General features: G+C 33.6%; 1 protein-coding gene across 1 annotated transcript in view; it reads right to left on the bottom strand.

Moving 5' to 3' along the window:
• Positions 1–16,772, bottom strand: part of LOC115215437 (short transient receptor potential channel 3) — a 404,833-nt gene that overhangs the window by 79,074 nt on the left and 308,987 nt on the right. Inside the window, exon 4 of the mRNA XM_029784603.2 lies at positions 3,238–3,729. Within this exon, the coding sequence (XP_029640463.1) occupies positions 3,238–3,729 (492 nt within the window). The remainder of the gene's footprint in view (positions 1–3,237; positions 3,730–16,772) is intronic.

The raw sequence follows: 16,772 nt of genomic DNA, 5'->3' as shown, positions 1-16,772 counted from the left end.
CCTTCTAATTGGAAGTCACTTGACCCTGTTATTCCCCCTACTGTCCCTCTCGCGTTTGACAACTGTCCGAAGTCAGGACGCCATGATAGATTGTTAGCTCCTACACGCATTTTTTTCTTTCCTTGTTTCTCTCCTTGTTTTTTCTGTGTATCTTTCTGTCGAAGAGCGTTGGCTCGAAACGTAAAATACTTTTTCTATTCCTGAGCGCTATACTAATACATTTGTTTGTTTGTACTCCACTTGCCTTCGTCATTTGTTTACTTTCGTAAACTTTCCCTTTATATATGTATATATGTGTATATGTATGTATGTATATATGTGTATATGTATATATGTATGTATATATATATATGTATATATATGTATATATATGTATGTATATGTATGTATATATGTATGTATATATATAATATGCATATGTGTATGTATATAATATATATCAATATATATGTATGCATATATGTATATATATGTATGTGTATGTATGTATATGTGTATGTATATACATAATATGTATGTGTATGTATGTATATGTGTATGTATATACATAATATGTATGTATATATATAATATATATATGCATATATATATATAATACATATGCATATATATATATGTAAATGTGTATGTATATAATATATACATGTATATATAAAATATATGTATATATACACGTATATATATATATATATATATGTGTATATATATGTGTTTGTATATATGTGTGCATATGTATATACGTATATTTATATATATGTATGTATATACGTATATGTAATATAATATATATAATATATGCAAATATGTATCTATATCGTTTGTCTAGCTCTCTCCCGTCTGTCTGTCTCTCTCTCTCTCTCCTCTCTCTCTCTCTATATATATTATATATATATATATTATAGATACACCACACACATATAGGCACACATTCATGCATACATATACAAACACAGAAACATCCACGCGCACACGTACACACACACCCATCAACTTCAGACCTCTAGCGATTTTGTGATCTGTCATGCAGAGGTCACGTTTATATAGTTTAAAGATCTCACCCTATATTTTTCACTTCAGATGTTCTCTTTCTCTCTCTCACTCTCCACACACACATATATAAATATACACTCAGACATACACATTTTCTCACACAAGCATATATAGCGCATGTTATTATTTGAATGGATACTTTTATGAAGGAGTTCTATATTTGATATAATTATTTTATTTGCAGTTTGAGAGAATAAAGAAGTGTGCCACAGTCTGATAGCGACGAAATCAAATACGATTATCGTAAAGAAAATTTGATTTATCCGTTTATCATTTTAAAGAAATCTTTTTTTCATATATATATAATCTATATATAAATTGAGGAAATAGAATGAAGAGGGAAAAGGTTTATTTCACTCATAGCAAATGTATATGTGTCTGTGTGTATATATATAATATATTTATATAAATATACATATATATATATATGTAAAAAAAATTGAGTGCGTGTTACATATTTTCCTATACACAGACACACGCACATATATATATATATATATATATATACACAAACATATATGTGAAAAATATATATATGTAAAAAAAATTGTGTGCGTGTTACTATTTTTCCTATACACAGACACACGCACATATATAATATATATACAAAAACATATATGTGAAGATATATATATATATATATAATATATATATATATATATATTATATATATATATATATGTGTGTTGTGTGAGTGTGTAAACTAAAGCACACCCCACACATATAAATACACTCATACCTACATGGAGAGAGAGGGAGAGAGAGAAAGTAAACAGAGAGAACTTGTAAAAGTGTCTAAAATTCCATTCGGGATACAATTCTATAGCGTTCATGAACAATACTTGCCTCTTGCCGAGTACACTTAAGTCGAACTCATCAACCTTCCGCAGCTTTGCTAGGCAGGTCACGTTTTAAAAGAGTCTAAGTTAAGCTTTTCTATAGTATATGGTTAACTTAGCACACTTTTATCAGAAATGTTTACTAAATCAAACGGCTCTTACGAAATATCACCCGCTTGGTATACAGCTATAAACCAAAACCGGTGCCCCTGTTTATTGCTCGACTTGTTAGCAGACGCTGATAAATCTCTCTTAAATCACGCCCTACTGTTTTGAAGAGACAGGGGAAGCTTCGCTGATGCAGGCTTAGATATATTATGCTTAAGTATATTAATGTAGTCTGGCATATGTAATATCCAACGATATTGTTTGTAATGTTCGAAGATATTATCTATAGTTTTGGATATGTAAGATCCAACAATATTGTTTGTAATGTTCAGATATTATTGATAGCCTGGCATATGTAATATCCAACGATATTGTTTATAATGATCAAGAATATTATCTATAGTTTTGGATATGTAATGACCACGGATACTGTTTAGTGTTTGAATATGAAATATCCAAAAGTTTTGCTAAAGCTGTCTTGGATAGGTAAAACCCTAAAAAAGCGGAGGATGCTGTCTCGTTGTTCATATGTCTTGTTTGTCATGTCTAACCTGAAACTAGTCAACAACAACAAAATAATGGTTTCAAATTTTGCCACCAAGCCAGCAATTTTTAAAGGAGTCATTAAATCGATTACATCGACCCCAGTGTTCAACTGGTACCTATTTTATTAACCCTAAAAGGATGAAAGGTGAAATCGATCCCGGCAGAATTTGAAGTTATGGTGTAAAGAGCCGGAAGAAATACCATTAAGCATTTTGTCCAGTTCACTAACGACTATATCAGGTCGCCGCTTCATCAACAAATACAACAATAATAAACAATAATACAATAAACATTATTTACATTATTTACAATTGACGGATATTTGTCTTCAACTTGTTTGTTGTTAACACAACGTATGCCATATGCCCACGGGCATATGGTGTAGTGGTTAAGAGCGCGGGATACTAACCCCAAGATTCCGAGTTCGACTCCAGGCAGTGACCTGAATAATAATAATAATAATAATAATAATAATAATAATAATAATAACAACACCAAGATCGAAAAATACCTTGGGAATGAGAACCCATGTTCAAAATTTCCCCAAGACACCTGATGAAGGCTGGATGGTATATCAGCCGAAACGTTGTGTTAACAATAAACAAGATGAGGACAAATATCCGTCAATTTAATGTACATAAGTCCTCGTCTCTTAAATATAGAACTGAATAATGCAATATAATATATAATTTACCTTGAAATATTTCTCGACCCGTGCTACATCTCTTAATTCTTGAGCGAGTTCAAATGCAGTGAGAACCGGATCCTTACTTGATAAGGATATGTATGCACCGCTTGCTAAACCCCGGTATGCATTGAGCCTTGTTTTGGCAAGTCTCAATTGGTCGAACTGCAACTTGTTATTACATTCCTGACATGCGCAGTAATAGTGATGCGGTTTCTGAATAGTGTCACCTCTTAATAACAATAGTTGAACTATTTCAAACTGGTTACGTTCTGCTGCTAAAATAAGCGGTGTGATATCGGAGGAAAATGGTGAATCTTCGCTTGTCTGGTTATAGAAGTAGTCTGTTTCTCCAAAACGTTTATTTTCTCTTTTGATGTCTTTATATTTGGGATGTTTCAGAATGGTTTCAGCTATATTTTCGTGACCAGCACTAATAGCTTGCAAGAGTGCTTCATGGATAGTTGTGGAGTTGCATCTATCAAGAAGTAGTTCAACCACCTGCAAAAAAACAAAACAAAGAAGAATATTAAATACTGGTGATAGTTCTTCTCTGGCCCAAAAAAATTCCAGCAAAAAAAAATTATTTTGAATTTTAGCACAAGGTCAGCACTTTTAGCGGAAGGGCGTTAGACGGTTACATCAACACCATTACTAGATCGGTGCTTATTTTATCGACCTCAAAAGGATTAAAGACAAAGTTGTCCCTGACGGGATTTGAACTTGGAATGTAAAGAACAGGAAGAAATGTCGCTAAGCATTCTAATCAGCGCGCTAAAGATTCTGCTTGCTTGTCGCCTTCAGCAACTCAAATTAAGAAAAGTTCTGTGCCCAGGTTCATAAAATTATTACAATTCACTTTACTTCAGTCATTTCGAAGTTAGTAATTATTGTATTAGTTTCACAGATTGATAGATTCGTAAACGTTCGTTGTGCACAATGCCTTGGGATTCGGTCTTGACTTTAGCTTCAATTTAGTCTGAACTCAGTAGGATGAGCAATGGTGATGTCCAAGGATGAATTTAATTGATTGTTTGGTAGCTTTATGCCATTTTAGAAATCGATATTTTATTTGTTCTCAGACTGACATAAAACTACAAAGAAGAGCTCAACTATATTTCCCTATTCGCGTAGGCGCTAATTCAAGCGTTAGGATATAAGGTTCATAATTACAAGTTAGTAGATTCGATTTTTGGACAGAGCGATGCGTTGTCTTTGAGCAAAGCACTTCATTTCACGTTGTTCTTGTTTACCCAGCTGAAAATAAGCTCCAGCCTAATTGCTGGTGTACTCTTACCCCTTTCAGAAGTCACGTCCACAGTGTTAAAAGTGAAAGAGACGAGAGAGTGTCCATGTCTGATCGTGACTGCATAGACACAACACCAAAATTAGCGAAAAGCATGGTTCAAGCTATTTGGCCATTCTCGCTTGCAAGTGACGGCTAAACTATTATATTTATTGTATATGGTCTGTGCTCTACAAAGAAATTATAATTTCATTTACACATATTCATCTGGATATTCATTGGGTGCTTCGAAATCAAAATATTCCAAGAAAAGTCTTGTTCAAGATGCTGAAACAAATATTTATTGATAAAGATAGTTGCAGCAAAATTAATTATGATCCAGAAGAATTGTTTCAATTTCTATTGGCTAACATACTTGTTAACTAAGTTTTAACGTATTCATAATCCAAAAAAATGACCTCAGTTTTAATTAAGAAACCATTTGTAATGCTGAGTATGTTTTACTGTATTCATAATCCAGAAGAATTGCCAAAATTTTAATTGTTTAAGCGACCAGTTATAATGTTAATTATTTATTACGTTTTCAATTTTTATTTAAAATCATATTCGAAGTCTCCAGAATGAAATGTTTTCATGTGTTAACGGTGTAATACGCCAATTATTATTTAAGCGAATAATTTATTAATTATTCATAGAACTCGAAATATATCAATATATTTACGCAGTAATTGAAATGTGCAAACTTATCTGTGTCTAGTCTACAAGAAAATACCTCCACCTACTTCCAACATAATATTGTTCAAGTCCTTAGAAAAGTAGCAAATCATTAACCATGTAATTAAAGAATTTTTAATTAATTGGTCGGACACAATAGCTTTCCTGTTTTCATTATCAGTAAATGCTTGATAATAATGTATTATTTCCTTAGCTGAATGTTTTCTAAATTAAAAAAAAATCTGTCAAAATGAAATGCTTTGTTTCATATTGTTTTATGTTTATACAAACGAATCATTTAACTTAAATTGTTTTTATTTTGACAGAATTACATTTTTGTAATGACTAGCACAAAAAATTTCAATTATGCATTTAATTAATCAGACAGAAGATAGTAAAATAAAATAATACCCGTATCAAGGATAGGCAAACATTGTTAAACTCAACCATCAAAATAAACAACCATGAATAATTTTATTTTATCTTGTACTTGTTATAGCCATTGAACTGCGCCCATGCTGGGGCACCACCATGAAGGACTTAGTCGAGCAAATCAACCCTAGTACTTACTTTTTTTTAAAGTATGGTACATATATTGCAAAACCACTAAGTTACGTGGATGAAAACAAACCAATACCGGTTATCAAGCCTTGGTGGGGGATGTCATGCACACAGATATGCGCGTGCACTGACACGAACACAAACACACACGCACACACATACACACATATGCGACGGACTTCCACAAACTTACGCAGATCCACTCACAAGGCGTTGGTCGGCCCGAGGCTATAATAGAAGACACTTGCCGAAAGCACCATGCAGTGGGATTGAACCCGAAACCACGTGGTTGCAAAGTGAGCTTCTTAACCACATACGCATGCCTTTCGAAAAATATTATGAAATGGGTTGACGTACCAGAGACTTTTGTTGCTAATATATATTGCAGATATAAGGCGGCGAGCTGGTAGAGTCGTTAGCAGGCCGGGCAAAATGCTTAGCGGTTCTTCGTCCGTCCTTAAGCTCTGAGCTCAAATTCCGCCGAGGTCCACTTTACCTGTCATCCTTCCGGGGTCGATGAAATAAGTACCAGTAGAGAGCTGGGGTCGATGCAATTAACTAAATCCTTCCCACCGATCTTGTCACTGTGCCAAAATTTGAAACCAACACTATAACTGTTGTTAAGAAGTGATAGAATTCTTCTGACGATATATGTATGAGTGTGTGTGTGTTTGTGTGTGTATTTCACAATTTCTTGCTTTAGAAAAGGCGCAATATTCACAATTCATAGAATATTCACAATATTCTATACTGCATTCCCAAACAAAATAGAGCGTTTAATCCTGCTAAGCTGAAGCTACTACAATTTAATTTACCGTAATACCTACAGTATGCAAAAAATAGTTCTAAACGGACCGTAGTAAAATATAGATTAGAACTGTCAAATGACATCAAAGTACCAGCACAGCACTGGAGTCGCTGTAATCAACTTAGCCCGATTCCCAAACTTTCTGCCCTTGTGCCAAAATTTTAAATCAATATATATTGCAGATATATTCCTGATTTTCAGAAACAATGTACAAGGTCTGAATATACTTTTACTGGAATAAAAATCATAAATGACGTCAGAAATATCTCAATTCGTGTCATGTTCGTTTAATGTGTGATAGAGGAAAAGTGATGATTATTGAACTTTCAAACATATCAATAACAATCATTAGTAATATATCATTAGTAATATGATCACTTGATGCGTGTATAATTATTCGCGATGTGAGAGAAATTCAGAAATTAGACATATTTACACGTGGAATAAGTTGTGTGAAACTGGAAGTGACAAGGATGGTCTTTTCGATAATTTGGTATAGTTCATTCTAAGGTTAACCTCACAGTATCCGTTCCACTTTCAGTCACAATTCTTGGGATTACCCAAAAGTATAGCAAAAGGCATATCCTCAAAATGCCGCGCACAAGGATTGAAAGCAGATCCTCGTGATAAAGAAGTGAACTTTACAAGCGCTCAAACTGCTAACCATATCACAGACACACACGCAAATACATGGAGAGAGAGAGAGAGAGGGGGAGAGAGAGAGAGAAAGAGAGAGAGAGAGAGAGAGAGAGAGAGAGAGAGAGAGAGAAATGAAGATTGAACGTTGTGTGTCACTTAAAACTAACTGAACAGAGTATAAGACAGTGGTTCTCAACCGGGATCCATATGGCTCTGCTGGGGGCCCACAAGATTTTGTTTAAATTTATGTACAATAAATTAGTTACACTTCTACAATACACAAAGTGTTAAATTTTTTATACGATTCTTACACTGGGCAAAGGAAAACTAAAGATTTTTTATTAATCGTAATTGCATTCTCAACAAATGCTAAAAAGATATCGGGGAAACAATTTTGAACTGATATCCAGTTGGTATTTAAAATTTCAGTAGTCTTTTACATTGACAAACGCATACACATTGTTCAGCACTTTATTTATGTATATTGGCCCTTCCCATTTACAAACTGAGCTGCATGGAAAGAAAATAAAAGCAAAAACACTCCAACGCGGAGTATAGGTCACTTATAGTTGAATTCCATGTCGCATAATTTTTCGCTTCTGTATTTATACTCTGCCATGAATGTCCCCCTTTCTCTAGTTCCTTTTGTGTTGATCTACGCCACGAGTTCTTAGGCCTACCTCTCCTTCTATATCCATCCGGTTTCCACTGTAAAGCACTTTTCGCTACATTTGGTGTCTTTTCTAATTGTGCTACCAATCCACTCCCACTTTTTTTTAAATATTTGCTCCCTAATCGAAACACTATGCAGATTATAGTTTGTCTACTTAAAAAGAACAATTTTTTAAACGACAATCCAGTGACACAGACACTAAAGAAGGTCGAAACGAAATTAATATTTACTCCATATTATTTAAATAATAAATGCAAATTTTACCTTTAGAATATACCCTCAACTCACACTACTTATTGATTCTTAGAATCGATTATACTAAGATTTAATTCAATTTTTCTTTTAAACTTTTAAATTACAACTATATTGCAGATATTAATGAGAATGCATTGGTTATAAGCTTAGTTTTTTTTTATTAAGCATTTCAAAGATTGATCGTTAAACATAAAGAAGTATGGCAAAGTTTATATACAAAATATGTGTACGAAAGTCTAACATAGAATATTAAAATATCGATACAGACATTAAGTAAATCTTTAGAGAACAGAACATTGATCTCTGTTGGTTACATGTTAAGTTGGACTAATTCAAGTTTTCGTTGCATGCATATATATATATATATATATATATATATATATATATATATATATATATATATATATATATATATATATAAACTCCTTTTTATACTGACGGTAATGACTGGGTTGGAACTATATGTATTTCTTAGTTAAGTACATCGGATATATGATAGACAGTAAATGTGATTTTGGATGTTCATAACTTTTTCTATTTTTCGTAGACATTGATTTGAAACATATTGGCAGATACAACAATATCTTTTCCCCTTTGATGGCAGAGGCTCATATAAAAAGAATTAATAACATTTTGTTTTGTGTGTCTTATTCTTAAAATATTAGAAACATGTTTCCGTTTTTTTCCTTCTCTTTTTGCTGTCTTCTCCGTTCATATATTGTGATACGAAATTTAAGCTTCCAAAGAAATAAATAATAAACGAACATAAATATACTTATACTCCTCAGTAAGAACGAAACAGTTTCTCAATTATATTTACCAAAAATATCATACAACGTCAACATATAAGAGAAAAAAGCAGAAGGGGAAAGATTACGTACGATTTAACTTGGACAAGAACCGAAACCTTACATTATTAATCAAGGAGCCTAACAAGTCTTATTCTCTTTTGTTTTTGTTGAAGTTCTTTTGAATGTCTACTCCATATTTGAATACACTTTATGAATGTAAACAAGATTTGATTTGTTTGTTTTATGTATCTACGACTCTACCCGGTAGAATCTGATAAAGCCTTACATTCAAGGTTACTTTCCAATACATCTTAGTGCGTTGTCATTATTTTACATCGCTCGATACACATCAATGTTTATATAAACATAATACATTTTCACTCATATAACTAAACACTAACGCAATCCCCATCCAGCAATCTTAATTTAGTTTAAGTCAAGATGGGAGCTGGAGATGAGAATGCTGTGAAACATATACTGCCATTGCTAACATTCGAGTTGGTAAAGATTTCGATTACGATAAATAAGACTGTTTAATGTTAGTTCTCGTTTTTGTTTAAAGCAAATTTACTGTTGAATTGAAGTCATGTATTTCAGACGTTGAACACATATTTTAGTGTTTTAAGTTTACAGCTACTCGAACTACTACTAAATTATTCCAAGTAGATACAGTTGGTATAAATAGTACATGTTTGTTTCTTCTCGAGCCATGCCTGGCTCATAAGGGCCGGTTTCCCAGTTTTCTTAGCGTATAGGTTCCCCACTGGACGGGACGCCGGTCCGTCGCAGGTGAAATAGTACATAGTCTGTTATTATTTAAGTGGTTTGAGTTACTGGACTGTGGTTACGCTTGAGCACTGATTTCACTGTTATTTAGTCAACCGTATCGAACCAAAACACTACTTTTTTTTGGTTATTTGTTTCTGAACTCTACTTAACGACTTACTAAGTTATGAATACACACGTGCGCACGTGTACACGCACACGCACACACACACACATGCGCGCGCACACGCGCACACATACACACATACACACACACACTGCTGCTTTTTGCACTTGTTTGATGTGGCTGGGACTCATCACCGGTAAATGGTTTCAGAGACATCATGTGTAGAACTGACCAAATTCAGAGCTCTCCATCGCTGGCAATACCATTCCAGCCCTTCTGCATCCTCCAAGGTGACATCGAGCCTTTGGAGATCTTCCCAAACAGCGACTAGCCATCTGGTACTGGGCCTTCCACGAGGCCTCTTCCAGCCCGCAGTGATGCGTTAAATGAGAGTAAAGCCCTAGTAGGGTGGTCATCAGTACAACTCACAAGATAATATTTGCCTTATTAGTAAATTTAATTCAAATTTAAGTTTTTCAAAAGCTATTTAAGCATCAATGGTACACAAGAAACATCAGCTGAAGAGTTATCGTTCCTTCCAATAAACCGGTGGCGCTCAGTAACATTTTATTTTAGTTTTCTTTGGGGATGTTCATAATAATAACCAATGTAGGATGTAAAGTTTGTTGCTGTGTTCGTATAAATCGACAATTTGCGTGCTACCAGAGTTTCAAGCTCTTTGGATTCTCTGATTCCTGAAATTCAGTGGAAGCTCAAATAACGGTCAAATCCTGAATTTATATATACGCGCACGCACACACACACACACATGAAAATTATTCACCTTACTTCGAGCTGTGCGGATAATACCGGACTGACATGGTGGTTGAACTTAAGTACCTAATCTCAATTATATATATATATATATATATATATATATATATATATATGTAAAGTTAATCCAAACAAGAAAGCACAAGAAACACAACAACGCGAGGACGTGGAACAAATATAGTATTATTGGACGCTCAGGAAAGAAGGAGGGTTTAACGCTTCGAGCGGAGCTCTTCGTCGGAAACATAGGAGAAAGAAAGATCCAGAGAAGGGAAGACAGAGGAAAAAAAATCGCCAACGGTACACACGAGGTCACATATATATATATATTATATATATATATATATATATATATATATATATATATATTATATATATATATACTTATTTACATAAATCTTTACAGACATATACTTACACTGTAAGAGTAACAGGGGAGATCAAAATTTCTTCGTAGAGTTTGATACTCACCTAAGACTGCTTGAGTGTGCAAATTAGTTCGTCCAAACAAGGTGCCTCAATTTAAGTACCTATTTGAACTAAATCTAAATTACATATGTAAAGTATATATATGTATGTACATATATATACGTATTATGTATGGATGTGTGTGACTTTATGTCTTTCCCACTCTCTCTCTCTCTCTCTCTGTACATGTATCTTTGTCATTCTCTCTTTACATATTCATGATTGATCATCGTTTTCTTTTCACGTTATCTTTTGAAATATTTTCCCGCGCATGGCTGCAGCCATTGGCAAGGAAACTGTGTTAAAGAACCATAGTTAAAAGATCAAAAACAAAAAAAATTCTTTACTCATTAAGGAAATGTGGCTACCTTAATTCCACAAAAATTAATCAATTAGCTTCTGTTCCCAATTATTTTATTGTTTAAAACGAATGAAAATTGAATTAGTTCCGAGTGCAGCTGGTTCGAACACAGATGCCTTTCTTGAAAGATTACTCATCGAATTGATTAACTTTAGTTATTGAACAACACTACTTTTTCTTCCAGCAGCTCACACGCACGCATATATTTACGCATATACATAACTCATATCTAAATACGTACATATATACATACAACTCATCCGTACGTACACACGTACAATATTTACATACATGAACACAAACATAAATGCATGCATACATACATGCATATATATATATATATATATATATATATATATATACACACACACACACACTATTGTATATATATATATATATGCATATATGTGTACAATACTTTCATACATTCACACCACACGCACATATACATGTATACATACCTGCGTATAAATATGTGTGTGTTTATATATACATATATGTATAGACGCACATATGAGTATGTATTTATATATATAATATATATATACATATATATACATATATATTTATAATATATATACATATATATACATATATATATATATAATATATATATATAATATATATATATATAATATATATATACATATATATATATATATAATATATATATATATAATATATATACACATACATAAATACATACACATGTGTATATACGTATATATACATACATAAATACAAACACACGCACATGTATATATGTTTATATGCACAAATACTTGCATGTTAGCATAGATCAATCAACAAAAAGCAAAAATGTAAACGTGATAAATACCTCTCAGCTCACGCAGGAGGTAAACAGAATAGTCATGAAAAAAATTGCTTTGGAAGTTAAAATTTTTTTTATTCACTCATCATTAAATTGGTTTTATATCTGTCATCATTTTAAATGAATATTAACACGCATACGCGCACGCAAACAACAAACGCTTCCCACAACTACCACCACCATCACTCACACACACTTTCGCATTTAAGTACGTACTTGTACGTACTAAGTATTTATCCCTCTCTATATAATTATATTTACACACACACATACTCATATATATCTATACACACATATATACTCATATATACTCATATATACTTATACACACATATATACTCATATATACCTATACACACATATATACCTATACACACATATATACCTATACACACACATATATGTGTATTTATATACCTATGCGTCTCTCTCACTCACCATACTTCCATAGACACACAAACACATTTGAGGGAGTGCGTTCGTGTATATATAGCTGTATGTATATATAATTTGTGCCGATAAGTAGTTTGACGACGCCTGGTGAGTCCAAAGCAGTCTAGTTTCAAATAAATAAAGTATATATAAAAACATGAATGAAAGTCGTAATTCATATCTTATTGTTTAGTTTTTATGGCGTTCTACAGATGTGCTCCAGATCTAAGGTTCCTATTTGTTTACCTAATCAACTACATATCCATCCAGACACCTCTGTTCCTCTGTTACTACCGACTATTGATATCTTTACAGACCCATTGACGATCAATATGTGAGTGGTTCTAAACTACAGTTAAATCTTCCTCGAAGAATACCTTACCTTCTTTAAAAACCAAAGGACATTCATCGGAGCCTACAAGACAGAGACTACGCAGTAACCATTTACTAAAAATGGAACTCAGTTCCTGTTTTACCTTACTGAAAGATGTGATGGTCATAGGTAGAAAACCATTAGCCACAGACCTGCTTCATTAGTGTTGATTTAGTTCTCGTTTTTAGATGGGGTTATATATAAAAGGCAATTTAACATTGAACTGAAGGATGACTGAATGCTTTAAGTAGAATAAATACTCTTTTACTCTTTTACTTGTTTCAGTCATTTGACTGCGGCCTTGCTGGGGGACCGCCTTTAGTCGAGCAAATCGACCCCAAGACTTATTCTTTGTAAGCCTAGTACTTATTCTATCGGTCTCTTTTGCTGAACCGTTAAGTTACGGGGACGTAAACACACCAGCATCGGTTGTCAAGCGATGTTGGGGGGACAAATACAGACACACAAACATATACACACACATACATATATGTATACATATATACGACGGGCTTCTTTCAGTTTCCATCTACCAAATCCACTGACAAGGCTTTGGTCGGCCCGAGGCTATAGTAGAAGACACCTACCCAAGGTGCCACACAGTGGGACTGAACCTGGAACCATGTGGTTCGTAAGCAAACTACTTACCACACAGCCACTCCTACGCCCAGCTACTTACAACATAGCCACTCCTATTTGATGACTGAGAATCCTGATAATGGCTAATAAGCTGAAACATTGAAATCATTATCAATGGTTTTTTTTAGTACAGATCAACGCGCGTGCGCACACACACCGCTAGGTATTAGACCCGACGCTCTAGTAACCCTACCAATTCGCTACCTCTCCCTCTCAACATTTATATAAAAACACACACACACACACACACACACCACACACACACACACACACACACACACACACATACATACGCACACACACGCACGTCTATTGTTTGTTGATAGGTTCAGAAATTGAAAGTACTCTATACAATTAAATGCCGTCTATATACAATAACTTAGTAGTTTTGAGCAGCAACTCAAATTTCATGTTCAAATGAAGATATCTAGTTTCGTCTGGCGTGAAGCTAGGGATTTTCCCTCACTTCAACCATCAGGACGACTTATTTTATATCATGTACTGAATGACACTAATTTATGAAAACCTGCAGGGAAACAAGCTGTTTATGAGTAAATTTGAATATTGTAGTAGGGGAATAATTCAGATTTATACAATGAAGGGTTAATTTTTGTTGGACAGTCCTTTAATATTACATTTGTATGTTCTGTACAACGCGGTAGAAATAAAGCTGTGAATTTACAGCTGTTTTTAGGGGTGCTGATGCATATATGATTTTATCCTGTCCAAATGTAAAATCCTTTAACACCAGATCAGCAACACCATGTCACACCACACAGATCAAACAGCGCACTTCCATTTACAACTGTTTTTCATATCTTAAACACCCAAGAATCTAAACTCTCTCTCTCGCTCTCTCTCTCTCTCTCTCTCTCTCTCTCTCTCACTCTCTCACACACACACAACACCATCTTTATACATATATAAAAAGTTCAATAAACTATCAGGCCACAATTAAGCATACTTCCAGCATGAACCTTCATAAAAGTTTCACGGATCCATTTTGCTGAAATTTAAAAAAAGGAAAAAATAGATTGAAATTTTAAAGGAGCAAATTTGAAATCACGTCTACATCGACCTAGCCTAGCTTTAATACAGACCTGATTTGCCACCCACAGATTTCAATTTCGATACTGGCATATGTATTGATAGAACGGGGGACGTTTGATTAAATCTAAGTTAACGCGCCCGGTACAATATTTACATTTACTCACAAGTACTTCATATTCTTGCGTGTTCTCATACATTATTGACGGCCATACACCACAGACTACTACGTTATTATCTGTAAAACAAATATATATACAAATGTCTGTTTGAACGTTTGTATGTATGTATGTATCTATCTATCTATTTATCTATATATTTTCTATCTCCACACACACACACACACACACACGCTCACACACATATTAAAAGCCACTTTAGTATTAATATGTTTATATTTTTCAATCTTGTTAGATGTTATTAATACTGTACATATTTTGCTTCAAATATCACATAATATATAAATGTGTGTGTGTGTGTGTGTGTGCGTGTGTGTGCGTGAAGGTGCGTGGCCAAGTGGTTAGAGTATTGCACTCACGATCGGTAGACCATCGGTTCGATTCTCGGACTGAACAGTTCGTTTACACTAGTACAAAAAGAATTTTGAATTGCAAACACATACACACACGCGTGTGTGTGTGTGTGTAAAATATAAATATACTTATGCGTATTTTGTGCCTGTTGAAGAGTTTGTATTCGTTCTCAACTGATTGTGTGTGTATATATATATCTATACATATATATAATGTATGTATATGTATAATGTATGTATATGTATATATACACACATACAGTATGTGCATCAAGTTTGCTCTGAAATGTCGTATTTGCACACAGAATCTAATCTGCCAGTCTCTCACCTGGATTTCCAGTAACACTAACACTTCACATCCACTTCCTACTACTTTCTCAAATGCCTATCCTACTCAACAAACTTCTCTAACCATCATCAGCCATTTCACCATATCACCTTTATTACTTCATTTTCCAACAACCGTTTTTCCCCCCTTCCTAACATTCAACTAGAACGTTCTAATAGATTCGACATTTTTATTGAAACTATATCTGTCACATCACTTTGTTCATCAATAAACTGTTCTTGAAATTTATTGATATTGACAAAATCCTTATGCAAATCGTTAATGTCAATATTAAATGGAATTTTCTCTCAAATTTAATTCTCAACATCTTCTGTCAGGACGTAATGATTGAATTCTGTTGTGAAGTTTGTTAGATAGTTCTAGATAATATTCCGTACGTCATTAGAATTATTTCTGTATTATTCTTTCAATAGATTGGATGCTAACAAAAAAGATGAAGCATTTCTTTGTTCCTTCTTTTCTTTTTCTTTCAGCACATTTATTTTCTCCGTGAAGCCAATAATTGTTTGATCACGGCCTTGCAGAGAGATGTTTAAGTTGTTGAGTAAAGAAAAAAATATCGGAAACAAAATGTAATTGAAGCATTCACTTGGAATCTTGAAGTAAAAGCATGATTTTCTTTTTTCTTTTTGTTCCGGATTAAGCAATCTCTTCTTCATTTCGCAGTGACATAGCTCGCTGAGAATTTCTCGAATGATAACAGTCTGATCATCGTGGTGTAATATAATACATGTTCATCTTGAAAAATCCGATAGAACAACAGAATTCACTGAAGAGTTTGTTACTATGAGGTTTTTGCTTTGTAAAGCTTAGATTACAAACTAAACGATGACATTCCAAACATACGTATTTTGAATGAAGGCTTTCTATGTAAAGACTGGAAAAACTTAAATATGATACAATGATTGATTTCCCTTTCTTTTCTGTAAAACCCTAGATGGGGTTCAAGCATAAATGCTGTATCGTCGGACAATACACTGTAATTCTCATTCTTGCTTAATAGTTCTTATAAAAATGAAAATCAATCTATTACGAAAATATCATTTTGTAAACGTTACAGAGAAAAAATGTTTTCTTCGGGCTTTTCTTCCACATATATCTTTACATCTAGGAATTATTTCATATAGCTGAATATTAAATACATCACTTGCTATTTTT

Source organism: Octopus sinensis, linkage group LG1 (genome assembly GCF_006345805.1).
Source record: "Octopus sinensis linkage group LG1, ASM634580v1, whole genome shotgun sequence".
Classification (NCBI taxonomy): Eukaryota; Metazoa; Mollusca; class Cephalopoda; order Octopoda; family Octopodidae; genus Octopus; species Octopus sinensis.
The sequence above is the reverse complement of the archived record's forward strand: the minus strand, read 5'-3'. Positions and strand labels throughout refer to the sequence as shown.